The sequence below is a fragment of the Zosterops lateralis genome, assembly GCF_965231275.1.
Source record: "Zosterops lateralis genome assembly, chromosome: 17".
NCBI classification, from domain to species: domain Eukaryota; kingdom Metazoa; phylum Chordata; class Aves; order Passeriformes; family Zosteropidae; genus Zosterops; species Zosterops lateralis.
In genome coordinates, this window is record NC_139777.1 from 3,590,323 (window position 1) to 3,610,088 (window position 19,766).

A 19,766-nucleotide genomic window follows, 5' to 3' on the forward strand; every position below is an offset into this window, starting at 1 on the left:
CGTGGTTATGGCCGGGAGGATTTGCCCAGCTCAGGAATTTGGGGAAGAGCTGCCAAACAGAGCTGGGGAATGACCGGCCCGAGGATGTGGACGGCGACAGACAATCCCTGAGCTCTGGGCTGTCCCGCAGCTGTGCCCTGCACCGAGAACAGGCCGCAGCCCAGGGGGGAGGTGCTGTCCTGGCCTCCCGAGCCGCAGCATTGGCAGGAAAAGCCATAAATAGCAGCGTTATCCGCCCTGAGCGCGCCAGCGGCGCCGGGGCTGTGAGATAATTTGGGTGAAGCAATAAAAGAGGAAAAATTAATTAAAGAGCATGTGCTAATTGTAGGGAAACGTGCGTGCAGTGAGTAGCCGAGGCAGAAAGGTGGTCGGTGGAGGGGCCTGAGCATCCTCCCTACACATCCTGGGGCACCCGGGGGGCAGCGGGGCTGAGGCCGGGCACAGATCAGCGGGGAGCCAAGAGGTGCTGTCACCCTCCCGAGGTGCCTCACCCTGCACTCCTGTGCTCCCTTTGTCCCTTTGTGTCCCTCCATCCTGTCCCCCTTGTCCCCCCGTGTTCCCCGACCCGGCCCGCGGGGACGCGCTGCAGCTCCCGCTGTGGCCGCCAGGTGGCGACGTTGTAGCGGGCGCTGTCCGGTGCCGGCGGGCGGGGAGAGGAGAGGGATGGGGGAAAGGGATGGGAAAAGGATGGGGAAAGGGATGGGGAAAGGGATGGAGAAAGGGATGGGGAAAGGGATGGGGAGAAGAAATGGGGGAGAAGGGATAGGGAAAGGGATGGGGAAAAGGGATGGGAAAGGGGTGGGGGAAAAGGGATGGGGAAAGGGATGGGGGGAAAGAGAGGGGGAAAGGGATGGGGAAAGGGATGGGAAAAAGGGATGGAGAAAGGATGGGGAAAGGGATGGGGAAAAAGGATGGGGGAAAGGGATGGGGAAAGGGATGGGGAAAGGGATGGGAAAGGGATGGGGAAAGGGACAGGGGGGAAAGGGATGAGGAGAAGAAATGGGGGAGAAAGGATGGGGAAAGGGATGGGGAAAAAGGATGGGGGAAAGGGATGGGGGAAAGGGATGGGGAAAAGGATGGGGAAAGGGATGGGGGAAAGGGATGGGGAAAGGGATGGGGAAAAGGGATGAGGGAAAAGAGATGGAGGGAGAGGACAGGGAGAGCCAGCAGCAGGGAAAAAAGCAGAGGGGAAAGGAGCAAAGGGAGAGAGAAGAGGGGCTGCAGGGACATAGCCATGAAGCTCCACCACCTGTGGTAATGGGCTTCTGTGCTGTCATAGAATGGTTTGGGTGGGAAGGGACCTCACTTGTACCTCATTGCTCTGGAGAATCCTGCATCCCTGAGCTGGCAGAGGCCAGGCAGAGCCCTGGGATGGCCCTGGAGAGACAAAACCCCAGCAGTGGGGGCACAGGGAGGGCAGCAGGAATTCTGCCAGGGCTCCAGGAACTCCAGGACCAAACCTGCAGGGGGACAGCTGACAGGGGCTGCACTGCCTCCCCCTGCATGGGATGGGGACAGAGCTCTGCAGCACCTGTTGGGGTGTCCATACAGGATGTGCCCAGGGCTGCAGCTGGGCCTGAGCTCCTGGGCAGCCCCAGGGCCATCCCTGCTTTCTCTGATGGCACTGCTGTCCCATGGTGAGGCTCCTGGTGTCCCTCTGCCCATCCTTGGGACAAGGTGACCGAGCAAGCTCCCAATCAGTACTGGGTCACCATTGGCTCTGGGTCACCATTGGCTCTGGGTCACCATCAGCTCTGGGTCACCATCAGCAGCTCTCACTGCCAGCATCACCCCTCAGCTGCCTAATGGGGCCAGATCACTGCACAAAGGAGTTACGTGGATCACAAACAGGAATAAATTAACGCCTGGAATGGGAGTGTGCTGAATTTTTTTTTTTTTTTTTTTTTTTTTTTAAGTACACAGAAAAGCCCCTTCCATATTTTAATTAAAAGCCTTTCAGGAGAGGAGGCAAGGGGCTGCCATTTACAACAGGCTATTGTCAGGCACACAAAGCAAACGGGGCTGGAGACAAACTGATTTATTAACCTGCGCCTCGCAGCGCTCCCCGGAGTGGGGGAGCCTTCTTTGGAGGGGGGATGGCAGCACAGGGGTCCCCCTGCTCTCCCTGGGGTGCTCCAGGGCCATGGAGCAGCACCCAAGGGGACACAGCTGGTTTGTGCCACCCCCCAGCTCTCTGTCCCTCCAGGTGGCACAGGGTGCAGCCCCTCTCCCCTTCCTTACGGCTCCCATCGATTTATTAATGATTTGGCCAAACAGAAACATTCCTCCAAAGCCCACAATTTAATTTGCTCACCAAAGATGCCAAGTTAGTTTTATTCCTGATTTATGAGCAGGCTCCTGTGTTCCCTGGGCAGCAGAGCAGGGCGGTGATTTATGGGGGTGAGATCAGCTTTGTGGGTCCAGGGAGAAGGTCCCTGCCTGGGACTTGTCCTGGTGGTGTCCAACAGGAGAAACTTGGTCACCAACAGACTGGACAATCCCTGTTGCTGGCATGGAGAAAACCACCTCTCCACCCAGCAAAGACCACTCATCCCACCTGGGTTTACTGACCCGCCTATGAGCAAATCTCCCCATGGCCCTGAGGGAAATGAATTCTCATGTGGGGTCTCCCCTTGCACAGCCCCTGCTCCCACCCCCAGCTAATTACAGCCTCACTAAGCCAGAGGTGAAGCAGCTTCCTGGCACCACCAGCAGCCCCAATCTCATTACAAATCTCAATGACTCCCAGTGGTTTCCACTCTCTGATTTTTATGATTTGAGGGATAAGAGGATCTATTTATAGGGCTTGGGTTGTCAGAGCAAAGTTGGAGGCTCTGACCTGTGTGCCCCCAAGGAGGAGCAGCACCTGGGGACTCATGGTTGGGGTCTCAAAGCATCCATGGAATTTGCTGTTGATGCCATCAGGGTTGGGATTTCAGCTCAGCATTTTCATCTGGGTTTCCCCAGTCCCAGGCAATGCATTTGTTGCAGGACCATAAGAAGGATTTGCCATGGGAAGGATTTGCCCCTTTCACAGCCAGCTCTGAAGGTGGGGAAGATGCTGGTGCAGAGCTCACAGGAGCATCCAGGCTCTCACTGCCTCAGCTCCTGCAAATCTTTCTTTGAACTTTGATTTTCTGTTCACTCGTTCTTCTGCCTGAGGCGTTTTGCAATCGTGGGATTGTGAGCGGCTCTGAGTTTCTCTGAGTGGAAGAGATGAGAAGAAAAGGATCATTTCCTGGCTGTTTGTGCTACAGTATGAGGCCAAGGTCACTTTGGGTGTCTGCCTCACCCTTTAGGACAATTTTCCTGGCCCAGGAGCAGACTTTTCCTTGTGACAGCTGGAAGCACTTGCAGGGCAGGGTGCAGTTTGAAGGGTGTCCCTTTTCTTCTGTGTCTTCTGAACTCAAACTGTGCTTTTTGGTGGAATCCCAAGAGCAAAACCCAGGACCAGCATCAGGGTGGTACCTGGGCAGTGAGGGGCTGCTTCCTCCCCAGCCACGTCCAGAGAGAGGCTCCAGCACTGCAAGATTTGCTGCAGCCAAGAGAGTTTTAGGAGCAGTGAAGGGCTACAAGTGACCACTGCAGGAGCACTTCTGGTTTTGCTGGTGTCCATGGTGCCCATCTCCCTCCAGCCCACCCGAGCACAGGGATCCAAAGGGGACAGGTAAGACAAAGGGACCATGACAGTGATAAACATCCTGCCCTCATGGTCTCTTCAGTTTTGGAGGTAAAGCAGCTTGTGACCCCTTGGGAACACTTTGGGACTCCCTCCATGGGATGGTGGTGGGCAGTGTTTGCCCATTGTGGGGTGTGGGGTTGTCACAGCCTGGCAGAGGTGCCTGGGCTCTTCCAGGAGCAGAGCTGTGCCTGCACTACAGCCCGGGCTGTTCCCTGCTCCTTGGCAGGGATATCAAACCTCTGCACTTGCTTGGTCTGCAAATCCCCGCCTGCAAAGTGCACCCGAGGGGCAGCTCTGTCCTTCTCTGCTCAAAATTGACTCGTGGCCAGTGGGGCTGGGGTTCCTCCAGCACAAACGTGGCACGGCTCTGCAGGGAGGTGCCACTTCCCCATGGGATTGGGAATTAATTCTCCAATAAGCCCCTCGGATGTTGGTGTGGCCAGTACAATGTGGTGTAAAAAACATTGAGTTCCTATTTTTTTTTTTTTTTGGTGGGGAAGCAGAGAGGGAATTTCTGGGAGAGGTGCTGTCAGTGCCCAGATGCTGCTGGGTGGGCTCTGCTCCTCTGCTGAAGTTGCTTGGATTCTTCAGAGCCATTTAGAGATTTAAAAATAAAACCAGCCTGCATTCGGGGTATCTGTGAATTTGTTGTTTTTTTTTTCTGGCTGTGGAGCTCTGTGACCGTGTTTGCTGTAGCCATTCCCAGCAGGTCAAAGGCGCTGGAAAGGTCAGATTAAGCGGAAAAAAAAAAAAACCAAAACAAACAAACCTAGAAAAGTTTAACCAGCGCCTTCCGGCTGGCGATTTTATTTTTTTTTTTTTTTATTTTTCCCAGCTAAAAACCTTCATTTAGCCGGGAAAAATTAATCACTCGGGGGGAGGATTGAGAGCGGGGCTGGGGGTCCGGGGGGTGATGCTCGAGGGGGGACAGGGCTGGTCCAGGGGTGCCCCAGCCTGGGGCGGGCGGGGGCGGCCCCGGGGGGCGCGGGCGGGCAGGGGGGAGGCCCCCGCTCCCTCCGCGCCCCTCCGCGCCCCTCCGCGCCCCTCCGCGCCACCGGGCTGCCCCAAGATGGCCGCCGAGGTGGGATCGATGTGTCGATACCGGACACGGTTTGATGATGCCCGCCGGCTCCAGGTCGGTGGCGGCGGCGGGAGGAAAGGAGGGATGGAGGGATGGAGGGAGGGATGGAGGGAGGGATGGAGGGAGGGAGGGATGGGGGCGGCCGCCCGGATCACTCCCCCCTCCATCCTCCCGCTTCTCCCCGTCCCTCCCTCCCCGCCCCCCTCCCTCCGCCCGCCCTTCCCCATCGATAGGTATCAGAAATTGATCCCCGCCGCCGCCGCCGCCGCTCTTTGTTCGGCGCCGCCCGCCCGGGAGCGGAGCCTGGAGCGGAGCCCGGAGCCGAGCCCGGAGCCGAGCCCGGAGCGGGGCATGGAGCAGCGCTAGCGGCCATGGAGCCGCGATGGAGCCCCCGCCCCGCCGCCCCCGAGGTGACAGCAGGGCCGGGGGGCGGCCGCCGCTCCGCCCCGGCGGGAGGGAGGGAGGGATGCGAAGGGGAGGAAGAGGAGGGAGGGAAGTTCCGCGGGATGAAGTTGCGGGGAGCTCGGCCCCCCCCGCGCCGCCCCGCCAAGTTTGTGGCTGTCCCCGCCCGCCCAGCCCAGCCGCAGGTGCCCCAGGGCGGGGGCGGCTCGGTGCCCGCGCTCCCCGGCGCGCTCGGGGGCGGTGATGGATGCGGGGATGCAGCGGCGGGGCTGCCCCGAGCCAAACCGCCCTCCCATTGTTATCCGGGGCCGCCGTGCGGGGCTCGGCCAGCCCTGAGCGCCGGGAAGGCACCGGGGATGGAGGAGGCGGCGGGGGGCAGCTCACGGCCGCCCCATCCCACCGTGGTACCCTCGGTGTGTGGAATCCCCGGTAAGTCCTTTGTTACCCGGCTGCTGACAGTTTGTGACCTTAAATACGCACCTTAAACAGGAGGGGGATAATTAACACAATGGCTCTCCCAACATAATGGGGTGAAACCCGACCTGGAGATGCTACAACGACCGCGGATATTAAATGCCTTTATCCCTGTAGGATATTCCGGAGTTTAAAACGCAGCGTGCTTGGGGAAGGGGAGTAAACAAATTGAAACGCGTTTTTATGGGGCTCCGGTAGCGGATCAACAGTTCCAGCATTGAATGCATTTTGGCTTTTAGGCACATTACGTGTTGCACCCCAAAAGTCGCGCAGGTACCGGTGGCTTTGCCATGACTGCTCAGCCCTGGCTTTGTGGCCGGGGAGGGATCAGGGCTCCAAACGCTTCGGCTACAAAAGCGTCCCTGGCTAAACCGCGCTGATGACTTTTCCTGGGTGCGCGCAGAATCTTTTATTTAAAGATAAATATTGGCGGCTACTTTGCCGTGGGGGAGAACTTTGCCGGAGGGAGAGGTGGGCTGGGAGGTGGCGGCTCCTCTTCTTCCTTCCTTTTTTTCCTTCCTGCCTTTTTTTCCTTCCTTTTTCCCTTCCCTGCCCGCCGTTCCGCCTGGCCGGTGCCTGTGCCTGGGAGCTGGAGAGGGAGCGGTGGGGATTGACTTCTGTCCAAGGCAGCAGTTCTGCCGCCTCGCCGGGATCACGTTGGGAAAAGGTGACCTTGTGCCAGCTTTGGCCTAATGCCCTCCACTAAAAAAAAAAAAAAAAAAAAAAAAAAAAAAAAAAAAAAAAAAAAAAAAAAAAAAAAAATTAAAAAAAAAAAAAATATGTAATACAATAAGAAGGAGGAAAAAAAAGAAAGAAAAAAAAAAAAAAAAAAGGAAGGCAACCAACCCATTTATTATTCTTCCAAGAGCTTTTTTTATTTTATTTTTTTAAATTTTTTTTTCCTTTTTAATGGATGTGTCTGAGCAGCTCCGGTGGCCTGGGGCTGGCCGGGAATGGCAGAGTTTGAGCCGCCCTGATGAATGGTGTGCGTATGGAAAACACAGGGATAAATGTGAGACTCGGCAGCGCTGGGATGGAAAAAACGGCGCTGAGCCCTTTTTACGGCAGAGAGTGGCGGAAATGAGAAGAGATAAAATTCTATCAGAGATAATACCAGACGTATTTCACCGGGTTATGAGATTGGTTTATTGTGTACATTACTAATGCGGTATTTTTTATTTTATTTATTTATTTATTTATTTATTTTTTACAGCTTTCTTGTGTGTGATAGAGCAGGATTCATACCTTCATGGGGTTTTTTTTTAGGGGTTTAATTTGCTCGGGGTTTATTGCGTTCTGGTTGGCACTGTATGGATTTATGGGATGCTGCTCTAATCCAACCCGTTCTGCGTTAAAAAACGGCAGAAAAAAAAAAAAAAAATGGGCAAAGAGTTTCGAGCTGCTGATTTGGGGTAATAAATACAACGGGCGAGCGAGAGCGATTAGAGCCATCTTTTATAAATGTCTTCACATCTCATTATGCAGATGAGCTCTGGCTACACAGGCTCCAAGCCTTTGGTTCTCTCCTCAAATAAAATATTCTTGGGTTTTATTTCCTGGGATGCAAATGCTCTCTCCTCGTGCTGGAGTTGGGCAGAAACTTCGTTGGCTCTGCCGGATGGTGGAGAGTCTCAGAGCCTGGTCTGGCTCGATGAAATGTTTTTTGCTGTTTAAAGTTTAGGGGAGAAGGAGAAAAGGAAAAAAAAATAAAATACACAACTGTGGATGTGATTAAAATATTATAACCTTATGATATTCTGAAGTGCATAAATTTTACATATCAGCTACAGAGGGAGTTTAGACATCCATTAAATGATATGACAGCTTGACTTATCTAAATGTGCATCATTTAACAATGTGTCAAAATTCTGCTTTATATAGACGACAGCAGTAAATAAGCTATCAGTCCTCTTGGCTGGAGCTTAATTCCTGGAGCTTGGACTAATAAACTTAACTGCATTCTTGTGGAGCAGCAGGATAAACCTGGGGGGAGGCTGAGGTGCTTCTGGGGCTGTGAATGGGGGAGCTTCACCTCTGCAAATGCCCCAGGTTTGCTCTGGGTTTGTAAGGCTCTAATGGAGAGACTGGTGGGATATTCCAGTTTTCTCCAGCATCTCCAGCATCCAGCACCTTCCATCCCCATCCCTGCTGGAGGGTGGGATGGTGGCTGTGGTCACTGTGACCAAGGGAAAACGGGATGAGCCCAAGGAGTTCTGGGTGCCCCCATCTCGGAGGGATTTTTGTCTTTCCAAGCTGAAATCTCCGGGTTTGTGGAAGTGCCCGGGGCTGGCTGAGAATCCTTGTGAGGTTGGAAATGCAGTTTGTGCTTTCCAGTGGCTCCAGCTGCTCCGGGTGCAGCGGGGCGTGGGGAGCATTGGCTGCACAATCATCTGGTTTGAACAATTAATCTGAATTTGGGCGCAGTGGCACCGACAGAGCCGGGGCCGCGGCAGATGTCTGTCTCATGGTTGGCTTGGCTGTTGTCTGATGGCTGTGTGCTCCTCCTTGGAGCTTCCCAGTGACCGGAACTCTTCAGGTGGATTCTCTGCTGTCTCCTCACAGGGCTGTGCCCAGTCAGTGGGGATACAAGTGATGCTTCTGTCCTTTGCCCAGGAGTTCTGTGTCCTTAGGCTGGAGGTGCAGCTGCCCCCAAGGAGCTCCAGCTGAACTGGTCACTGAAATGTAGCTGGAGCATTTGTTGGAGCATGTCATGACTAGCATCAAGTTCAAACCTTGGTCTTGGGAGGACTCAGGTGCCTTGGAATGTCACTGTCATTGATCACCTTCCTCTGTGCCTCCACTGCACCTCCCTCCTTGGGGTGACAATCCACCCCACCCCCCAAATCTTTCATTAATACCTGATATTTCTACTATTTCTAATTTATATGTGAAAGAAGGAGAAGATGGGCTGTGTTTCTGGTCCCACCTGCTGTGGGGTCAGTATTGAGCATCACTGGAAAGTCAGACTGTGAAGTTCCTGAAGTGAAATCTGATATTTTTTTTTCCTGTGATTTTTTTTTTTTTTTCTGGCTGAATAATTGAGATGCTGCCAGACAAGAAGAGCTGCAGAAAATGAGAGTTTATCTTTAGCACCACAGTTCTCACTTTAGAAACTGGTGACCCCAATTCCAGCCTGGAGAGTGACTTCTTCCCTAATTAATAAATCCATTAATTAATTGTGTGCGTGCTGCAGCCCATTAGAGATGTACACGCTGGCCTCCTGATCCAGTTTAGTGGATTGTCTCTGTGGCCTTGGAAGCAGAGGAGGAAAAAAAGGGATTGTGACCATGAGGCAGATAGGGGACAGAGATGGAAATATAATTTGGTATTTGTGGGGCTGCAGGGACGAGCACAAGCCCTGCCACCTCCTGGTGGGTGTTCCAGCTTGGAGAGGGGTGTGAGGATTCCTTGGAGTGCTCAGGGTTGCTGTGGCCACTGAAATGGGGGACAGCAGGGAGGGGTGGAGGTCGTGGGGTGCCTCTTGTGTGGACGCCCTGCAGGATGGGGAGCAGGGAGCTGCTCCCAGGGCTGTGCCATCACCCCCTGGGTTTGGATTCTTGGCTCCTGCGCCGCGGGTGGAGCAGAATGTTAAAGCCTTGGGTGATCTGAATTATTATTTATGACCAGATTAAGAAGCAGCGCACTCCCAGCCCTCCAGTCCTTCAGGAGGCACTTGCTGAACTCGGAAACCTCAGCAGAGCCTGTGGAACTCGTGATGCATCTCCCTCCATATGTTGGCACAGGAGCTGCTCCCCTCAGTTAATTTTTCTTGCTGTCTGCAGAGAGCTGGAATGAAAATACAGGCAAATTGTTGTGTGTGCTTGGTCCCAGGGCTCCTGTTTTCTCTGTTGAATGGGAAGTTGTCTGTTGGCAAAAGAGTCATCTTTAAATGCAGGAAGCTTTGCTCGCTTATGGGTTTTAGGAGCTCCAGGGGCCCCTCTGCTCCCATATTTTCCACTCCTGGTTTTGCTGGCTGGAGAAAATCGGTGTATTTGGGTCCCCAGAGGTGGCTGCATGTCCCAAGGGACAGCAGTGGTGCTTCTCCCCTCCTCCCTTGAGTGCTGGTGTAATCATGGCACCACATCCCTGGCTGCAGGAATTCCCACATCTCACATTTCAGGGAATTATCTTGAGAGGTGCCAACAAAACACAGCAAATTGAAATTACAGGGCCATTGTTTGCAGAGAGGGAAGGTGAGCAGCTCCTCAGCTTACCTTGAAATGGGTTTATTTAGGATCTGCAAGCCATTGGTGTCTGCTCCCCTCATACAACACCTCGAGACAGAACCCACACTGCAGCTCATGGTGTAACACATTCCCTCTGGGATTGGAAAAGGCACATTAGAGACATCCATCCCCCAAAAAAAGCCTTTGGTGAAGTTTCTCAGAACATTTTGTACCATCCTACTCCTATTACCGAAAGATGTAATTCCCCAACTTGGGAGATAATAAGCAGGTATTGACTTCTGCTGGGGTCATTATCAAGATTTATTCAGTCAATATGGCTCCTTGGGTCAATAAATCTTGAGGTTGATAAAGGAGGAATATATACTTGCAGACTTTATTAAAAAGTTTTCCCCTTTTGTAACACTTTTTCCTGTGCGCTGCAACAGGATCTGTGACTGAGTTTTCTTTAATTGCCTTTTTTTTTTTTTTTTTTTTTTTTTTTTTTTTTTTTTTTTTTTTTTTTTTTTTTTTTTGTGGTGTACGTTTTCCTGCAGCTTTTGGTCTGTCTTTCCAAGACAGCACAATTTGGGAAGCAGGATTTGCCCCTGTGCTGGCTCTGATTTGCTGGAAATCCCTTTTATGCTGTGATTCCCCCTCTTCTGGCTTGGCTCTGGTTCTGGGTGAGGATTTGGGGGAATAGGGGCAATATTCAATATTTCCACCATTGATGGCTTTTTTAAGCTAAGCTTCCCTGGACACACCAACACCCCCTCCCAAAAATGGATTTGATACCTTTTATTCTTTAACATGGCCTTGCTGCTTCATTATTTTTTTGACAACTTTGGTGCAGAACTGAGTGATTTCCCCAAAGCTGCCCTGGCACCCCTGAGCACTGACTTCGCTGTGTTTTCAGCGAGCGTGGGGCCTATTTAATATTTAACTCTCGGCGTGTGCCTGTGCCAGCCAGTCCTCCTGCAGCACAGCTTCCCAAAAAAGTAAATAAGCAATTTGAACCCCGGGTAAATATTCCTCTGGTGGGAGCTGAGCTGTGCGTCAGCCGCTCCGAGCACGCTGCCGTTGCCTTTGGTAACGCTCCCGTGGTTTTACACCAAAGTCAGGACCTCGAGCATCCTTTGTTTTCTTCCGTCGGGATAACATAATAAAGTATTACCTGGCGCTGGCAGCAGGGCTTGTAATGTGTGCTGTAAGCACGGAGCAGAGCCGGGGTGTTATTGCTCAGCCTGGCTGCAGAGGACATTTATTCCTTATTAATCACGCTGACGGGGAGAGCTGCCTCCGTCTGCGGCTCTGGGAGCGCTGCACAAACATTGCTGGTGTCCCTGGGAGCTGGGTCATTATTGCCCCCTCTTGTCCCCTCAGTTTTTTGGCTGAGGGAGGAGCTGTGGGTTCCATGGGGGCACAGTGTGGGCTAAAAGGGCCCTGTGATGTCTGCCATGGTGGCTGGGATGGGGTGAGTGGAGGATGGTGACCTCCAGGAGAAAGGCTGGTGAGGACCTCTGTGATGTAGCTGTCCTTCAGGATGGTGGGGCTAAACTCCATCCAGAGGAGGGTCAGGTTGGGTATCAAGGAATGTTTCAGCCCCCAGAGAGTGCTGGGGCACTGCCCAGGCTCCCCAGGGAATGGGCACATCCCTGAGGCTGCCAGAGCTCCAGGAGCGTTTGGACACCACTCCCAGGGTGTGGGATTATTGGGGTGTCAGTGCAGGGCCAGGAATTGGACTTGATGATCCTTTTGGGTCCCTTACAACTTGGGACACTCCTTGAGTCTGTGGGGCCTCTCCCCCTGCGTGGCTGCTGATGCCACATTCGTTGTGCCAGGATGGGATGGAGTGGGATGCTGTGGTTGTGGGATGCTCTGGCACCAGAGATGGGCTGTGCTTTGTTGATCCCAGCCTATCCAAACTCCTCCCAGCCTGGCAGAGGGCTGGTGGGTGGCTGGGCTGGCAGGGCTGTGCCCTGGGCATGGCTCCAGCACGTGTCCAGGCATCCCAGGCCAGCGTCTCCACTCGGCACACGCCGCTGAGGCAGCGTCTCCCGCCGCCGCGCTTCCCTTTCAAATAAAACCAGCTAATTAACATTATTCTTTAATTATTGCCTTTATCAACAAGGGGTCTGGTTTATACCAGCAGGATAGTCGCTTTCCTTTCCACTACCCAAGCGAATGCTTCAATTCCTGTTGCTTTTGAAATGAATTTGATGTCATCTGCCCATTGTCACTTAATGGGGACACTTGGGTAATGATTGCGCGCTCCAGCCCTGTTAGCAGCACTGCGAGCGTGTAATTTAGCCCCTTAGGCAACGGTACTTTTGAAATCTCTGGATAGTTTTGAACTCTCTGTTCTTAATTAAATATGCAATTTTTCACGGTAACCAGGTTAATTCTTTTGTGTTGTGTTGTAATACTGTTAGGAATTTTCATAGTTCTTATTAAACATTATTCAGGCATTGTGAATTCCATAATTAAAAAAAATGAAAAGAACAAAGCTTGATTCACTTCTTTCTTTTCCCTGGTTAATTTATCAAATGAATTTTGCAAATTTTTCTTTTTCTCCCCAGACAGCGTGCCAAGTGTTTTAAAGGGGAAGGATTTAATTGCTCTGTAGGGATTGGTTGGTTATGAAGGATTTGGCTGTTTGATTAGTAAACCCTATTGGGAATGGTTTAATGCTCCATGATCTTAAAAATTGTCTGATTGTGAGGCTCTCCAAGGATGTTTCCTCTCTTCCTTATGTACGGCAAAGGCTTTGCACAAGTGTGATTATGAGATGGGGAGGAGGGAGCCGAGGTCGGAGCTGGGTGAGCTGGGCTGCCCTGGCCATGAGGAGGAGGATGAGGATGATGAAGCAAACCAGCAGTTGTTCCCGTGTATCCCTGCAGATTGTGGGAATGGAGCTCTGGCTGGGCCAGGATGGGGCTGCTCCAGGCTGGATCCATCGCTCAGTTCCTCCTCCAAGGCTCGCTGCCCATTTTACCTTGTAATATAATGGAATTTTATGGAATAGCTGGTTTATTAAGAGGCAAAAAACCCTGCTGTGCTCTCCGTGCCTGAATCACTCTGGTATCCCTGGGCAGGGATCTGTGTAAGGATGCTGATATGGCTGGGGGGATCCTTGCAGGCTGGACATGCACGAGGAGGGATGTGGGGATGCAGCTGCCCAGGGTTTGATCCAGGTACCCCAAAGCAGGGGGATCCCACCTGTTTTGACTCTGGAGCCTGGGGATGTCCAGCCAGGAGTCTTTATTCAGGGAAGCTGAATAAAAAATGATAAAACCACTCAGTTTCTGCTGGTTTTCTGTTCCTCTTTGGAACCAGAGTTGAGGGAGGTGATGTCTGTGCACTGATACTGGGGCTGCAGGGATGGGCTGTGACTCCAGTGTGCCAGGAAGGGCACAGTGCTCCAAAATCCCTGCTGGGCAAGAGCCTGGGCTTCCCTTCCAGAGTGTCCAGGAGCATCCCTGTGGGCACTGCCAGCACTGTTCTGTGTTGTTTTTAAAGCCCTTTTGGATTTAATATATAGAAAAAAAAGGTCAATATTTGGTGTTTTTAGCCATACGGTGCCAGCTGGGCTCCCCCTGATGTCGTGGGGTGAAGGATGGTGGGGCCTCACTATTAAATAACAGAACAATAATGTGGTGCTGGCACCCAGTGGGATTTTGTGGGGAGCAGGAGGGGTTTTGCCTCCTGCCTGGAGCATCCCTGGGAGGTGCCTCTGTCTGGGAGCTGCAGCCCAGCCTGGATCGATCGTGGCCAGTCTGAGAGGGCTCCCCAGGGGTTATTTGGGCTTTAAGGAGAGGGCAGAGAGTCATTACACTTATAAATATATTACAATTTAAGAGAGGAGCTGTCATTATCTTTGAACTTGGTTTATGTGGCGCCGATTTTTCCCCATTCTGTTTCCAGACAGGAGGATCAGCCAGGCTGGGGGCAGCACCTGGACAGCTTGGAGGAGGAAATAAAGGATTCAGCAGTGCTGGGCAGGAGGGCTTTGCCTCAAAAAGCTTTAGAATCTGTGCTTAAAACTGCTGCTTTCCCCAAAAACTTGGAGAAAGATGCTAACTTGAGGTTTGGGGGAACCAAGTGATGCTGTGGTGATGCAGCCAGCAGTGATCCTGGGTTGGAATCTGTGTCAGAGCTGGGGTTTCTCTGCATCACCATCTTTTGGGTGTTTTTGGGGAGGGACAAGTCAGCAGCACATGAGTGCCCTGGTGTGGCCAGGTGGGAATGTCACCAGCCCACAAAGAGAAACCCAAGATGTCACCAAGCAGTGGCATCACCCTGTGGCAATGCCTCTATCACTGGGTTGAGCAGCGTCGGCAGGGATGCTAAAGGGACTTAAAATTAAGGATTTAAATCAAAATAAATCCCGGTTTACCTGTTCCTCATGGCTGAGTGAGGCACTGAACAAACAATTCTGGGCTTTGGCTGAAGCAGGGACACAAACCATCTATGACTGTGGTGACACGGGGGGGAGCAGAGACCAGCAGGACTGAGGGGCTCCCACTCCCCACAGGGCTGTGCTGGAGCCAGAAAGTCACTTAAAAACAAAGAAAAAAAAAGCCACCAAAAAGAAAAAAAAAAAAAAAAAAAAAAGGCTAGACATTTGCAAGGCGTAGGCGAGCAGATGCCAGTAATGTATTCCCAGGCATGACACAGAGTGGCAGCGTGTCATGAACCGTGTCCCCAGGGACCCCTGGCTCTGTGATATTGGCTTTAACCCCCACCAGCTCCGGTCGGGGCGTAAATTCATCAGGCTTACGGGTATTGCTCTTGGACTACTGAATAATTTACAGTTGCAGAGCCCAGCCAGGTTCAGGTCATCGGGGTTCATGGGTTAATAACAGGTTTGGTTTTTGTTGTCAGCATCTGCCTTGATAACATATGAAAGAATCCTATTCTGTTGATTAGATTTTGAAATGGATCAATTTTTAATCAGCAGAACATCTGACTCACTCAATAAGAGGAGCGTGGTGGAGACAGGACGAGGGGCTCGTTATTTACAGGATTGTTTGTTTTTACTAATACGCAAATCCTCGCTGGGGCTGGAGCCTCCCCCCTGCCTTCTCTAGCCCTGGCTCCCCCAAAATAAATCACTGGGATTATCTGCAGCCTCGTGCCAGGTATTTGATCCATCTACTGATTGGGTGGGAAATCCATGCTGCTGCTCAGGGTACGCTGAAGCTTTGATTTAACTATCTTGTTATCGATGGAAAACATTTACTTTCCAGTCACCAAATTGTAGCAAATTTTACATTTTGGGGGTGTTTTATTCACTTTTTCCTGCATGGAGCTCCCCTCCCCAAGGACCACCAGGATGAGCTTGTGGGTGCTGGGAGAGCAGGGAACAAACTCTGGTGGGATGTAGAAATGTCTTGGTAGAATTTTTTACCTGTGAGCAAAGTTTCTGAGGGAATAATTTTTGATTTCATCATTCAGAAGAGCTGAATCTCCATGGAAAGTTAAATACTGAGCGGGGGACCTGGGCAAAAGCTTTGCTTATTTATTTTCTAAATTATTTGGTTTTGATTCTTGGGCACAAAAAAACCCTAGAGCTGACGTATTTTGTTGCATCCTGATAAACTCTACGTGATATTTATTTTAATAAAAATCTATTTTTTAAAGAATAAATTAATGGGCTTTTAATGGAATCCACTGGGTCAAAATTCTGGCTTGAAGCCAGTCAAGTGGTTAACAACCACCATCCCAGGACTCCCTGAAAATCAGATTCTGTTTTTTAATAACAGAAAAGGTAAAAGTCTCATAAATGTAACTTTGGGAAGAATGTCATTGGGTACAGTGGTTCTGGCTGGGCACTCTCTGTCACTGGCAGATATTGATATAGATAAGAACTCACTGGGATGATAATTTCCATGGGTTTGCCCTGGGCCCTTTGGGATTTTACTTTTAAAACTTGTGCTTTCTGGCAGTCTCCTTAACCTAAATAAATATTCTCCCTTGGATCAATTAAAATCATGAGGTGAGGAATTGCTCCTGGTAGATTTTTTTGGTTTTCTTCATTTCTTTCTTGAAAGTGTGGCCTCTTCTTAAAAAAAAATTGGTGCATTTCTGAGTTTATAGGTACAAGTTTTTAGCTTTGCAGTGCCTGCTGTTATTACAACCCTGAAATTCCAAGGGCTCATTCCTATAACCTGGAAATAACTCTACAGGTAAATGGGTGTTTTCTCTCAGCGGACACAGGTGATGTATCAGCCTCTCCTGAGATCATTAGCACTGTGAGAAGGTTAAATATGCAGATTATATCATCCCTGGCAGGTTTATTTGCAGGAGAGCAACGAGTGTCACAAGTTCAGAACTTCCAAATTAAGTTTATTTTAGTGATGGAAAATGTGCTTCTTCTCTTGAGCATCCCGAGCTGGTTATTTTCTGACAAGAGTTGGAAGAAATAAACAGCTTTGCAAAGAGTAGAGGGACTTCTGGTAACTTATTAACTCCAAAAACTGTCCTTGTGTTTGGCAGCTGAGTAAATGTATTGCTGCTGGGTGCGTGGGTTTTAATGTCATTGCTCTGGACAGGATTGACCCAAAACAGCTCCAGGGCTGGTGCTGCTGCCCTGTGGGAGCAAACAGCCCAGGAGGGGCTGGAAATGGTGCTTTGCTGCTTCCTGTGCACCTTGAGGCCATGCAAGGAGTTTGCTCCTTTGCAGCTCAGGGTTTATTCCGGGCTTCCCATCCCTGGAAGTTTTCCAGACCAGATTAAACAAGGATTGGAGCAGCCTGGGATAGTGAAAGGTCCCCGTGCTCATGGCAGGGAGAGTAAAGTGATGATGTTCAAGGTCCCTTCCAACCCAAAATGTTTTTTATTTTATGATTCATTTGGGGTGTATGAATTTGTACCTCAGCCAGTCCCAGGCACAACCCCAGTGTCACTCCAAAGCTGCATGGATTTGATCCAGAGTTACCAACACCTACAAACCATCCTCTCCTCTTTCCTCCTCATTTATTTTTTTTTAAGCCATTTAGCCAAGTATGATGCTGCAATAATTTTGGGCACCACAGGCAATTTGGGTTCATTAGGTCTCCCTGTGGGAACCATACAAATTTACCTTTTGACAGCAGTGGTCTTCTCTGCCCATCCCTTCTCTTATTGAAGAATCCCCTTCCCACCAGGATGCATAACCTGAGCCTGGAAGGGTTCCTGCATTCCGGTCTTTTTTTAGGCTAATAATTAAACCATAATGACAGAGCCCAGCATCTCTTTATTTAAAGAGCAGATGGAGTGCTCTGGTTATTAGCATGGCCCTGTCTCCCACAGTGCCAGCAGCTCCTGGAGCTCAGGCTGGGATGAGCCCCCCAAGGACTGTGTTATTGGGTGGGCAGTGGGTGGCAATGCCGTGGGATGCCAAAATTCCGAGGGCATCGTTAGGTAGGGGTGAGCTGAGATGCTTTTCCTCTCCCTCTTTCCTATCCCAAGGCTGAACCCCAGGAAGCTGCTTCAAAAAGCACTTTTGGGCTGCTGAGTTGGCACACCTGGCTGAGCTGTCCCTGTGTCCCACCCCCGTGAGTGATCTCAGGCTCTGTGGCTGTTACGGTTACAACTGGAGTGGGGCTTTCTTGGTGACACACATTTTAATGGATAATCCCAGGCTGCCACTTCCAAAAGCTATAAAAGAACAGAGCGCAGGCTTTGGCTGCTGAGCTGGCCCTGAACTCGTTGCTCCCTCCTCACCATTGTGATGTGGAGCTGCAGGGATGATTTTGAAGCTGCCAGTGCCATCCAAGAGGGTCCAGATCCATCTCCATCAAATCCCTGCCTTTCCCCATTTTGTCTCCACCCAGCATCACCATCTAGCCGTGTACCTCCCACCCTGATTTCTCAGTGAAACACATTCTTTTTATTTTTTTTTTCCTGAGCAGCCACAATTGATAATTTAGCTCTGGATAAAGCAGCCTTCCATCTTTTTCTTTCTTAGAGGCCAAAACATTGATGTTGTGTGAAATGGGAGCTTTGAGGAGGCTTTGTATGGAACTTAGCTTCCTGAAAAATTTATTTACTGTGACTGTGATCTGCAGGAGCGAATTGATGTTTATCTATAGTAGTTCTTGCCAGAAAAAAAAAATGCATAACTGCACTTTCTTGGGAAGCCTTGAAAGGCCTTTTAAATAAGTGTCTAATAGTAGGCTCTCAATAGCAAACAGCCAGCTTGATAGACAGTGTACAGTATATTATTAACTATAAGCAGGCTTAATCTTTTCCTCATGTTTTAGAGGATGCTTTATTACCTCGTGGCCAAAGAATTCATGATGGCCAGGTATTTGAAGCTAAGCAAAAATTATACTGGCTGTAACTGCTGGGAGATCGATAGTGCTGGGAAAGGCAGGAGGCAGCGAGTTCCTGCTGCAGCCCAGTCCTGGAGCTGCTCTTCCTGGCCACTCCTGGCTGTCTCCCTGGGGTTTAGGTGGCACAGGTGTCACCTGGAAGATTCCCCTGGGAGGGATGCTGGTGGGGAGGGTGTTGTTTGGTTATTCTCCTCACTGTTGCCATGTGGGAGGGATGGAGGTTCTGGTTGCTTTGGGCAGGTCCCAGCTCAGGGATGGAATTGAGTTGTGGGATCATTTAAGTTGGGGAAGATCTCTTATGATCATTGAATCCAACCATTAACCCAGCACTGTCATGCTCACCACTAAGCCATGTCCTCAGGTGCCACACTTTTTGAATGGTTCCAAGGGTGGTGATTCCACCCCTGCCCTGGGCAGCCTGTTCCAATATCTTCCAGTGAAAGAATTTTCCTGAATATCCAACCTGAACCTCCCCTGGCACAGCTTGAGGCTTGTTCCTTGTTCCATATGAGCAGAGCCTGACCCTCCTCGGCTGCACCCTCCTGTCAGGGAGTTGTGGAAACCCAAAAAGTCCCCCTTGAGCCTCTTTTTTTGGCCCCATTGTGGTTCCCTCCTTTGCTGTTGTGTTCCTCAGCTCCTGCTGCCCGTGCTGCTGGACCCTGGGAGCTCTGGCCAGGAGTCAGGGAATCAATAGATGGTTAAGGTGATAAGTGGCTTTGCTAAAAACCAATTTTGCAAGAGGAGTTTGCAAAGAGGTCAGCGGAGAGGATCTACATCTGCACTCACTCCAGCCCGGAGCTCGACCTGAATTAACCTGGGAAATACCCTCAAGTGCAGGACACGGCTGCTCTCCTCCTGCTTCTGTGAATCTGTGTGGATCCTATGGGAGGGTGAGCCTGAGGAATGCCTCCTTCCTCCAGGCAGAGTGTTTGGGTGAGGTGAATGTGCCTGAAGGCAGTAGAAAATTAAACAAGCAGACTTTGCTCAGCTGATAACTCCTCTCTGGGTCTCGGAGCTGGGAGCTGTGCTGGAATTCTGGTGTCAGTATTTACATATGGATGAAGTGCTCCTGTACAGCTCCTCCAGCGTGGCTGGTCTAAGCAGACTTTTCTCTAATCTCTACCATAGCTGGATGATGCTCCCAGCTCTATTTTCCCTTGAACAAACTCATTAATTGCACCCAGTGTTAAGAAGGTCCTGTTTTCAGGGTGTTTATTGCTTTTGGCACAGCTCGGTGACACTGCTGGGACTGTGCCACCTCCTGGCACCAAGCACGAGTGTCCAAGGTCTGCATTTCACCATGTGGACCCCAACTCTGTGTTACTATAAGAGGGAGGAATGAGCAGAAATAGGGAGGAGCAGATCTTCGGGATGTTTCATCCAAGTGTTTCCAACCACCAACAGCTCCTATGTGGATTTTCTGTGGGCAGAGTATTGGGTTGTTTTTAGACTTTCTGACATTTCTCAGGCTTGACTCATCTTTTCCCACCTGTAAGACCAGGAATATCCCCCCAAACTCCATCCTCAAACATTGGACACTGGGGCTGATGGCAGAATGAGCCAGCACCAGCATCCCCTCTCCTCTTTGGGGAAGGATTCTTTATTTTCCCTGTTTTTTCAGATGGAATTCCTCCTTGGATGGTGAC

General features: G+C 50.8%; 1 protein-coding gene across 1 annotated transcript in view; it reads left to right on the top strand.

Annotated features, from left to right (window-relative positions):
• The first annotated feature begins 4,123 nt into the window (after window positions 1-4,123).
• The window catches only part of CUX2 (cut like homeobox 2), a 65,126-nt gene continuing 49,483 nt past the window's right edge, over window positions 4,124-19,766 (top strand). The window contains exon 1 of the mRNA XM_083873979.1: window positions 4,124-4,817. Coding sequence (XP_083730105.1) covers window positions 4,596-4,817 — 222 coding nt within the window. The 5' untranslated portion in view covers window positions 4,124-4,595. The remainder of the gene's footprint in view (window positions 4,818-19,766) is intronic.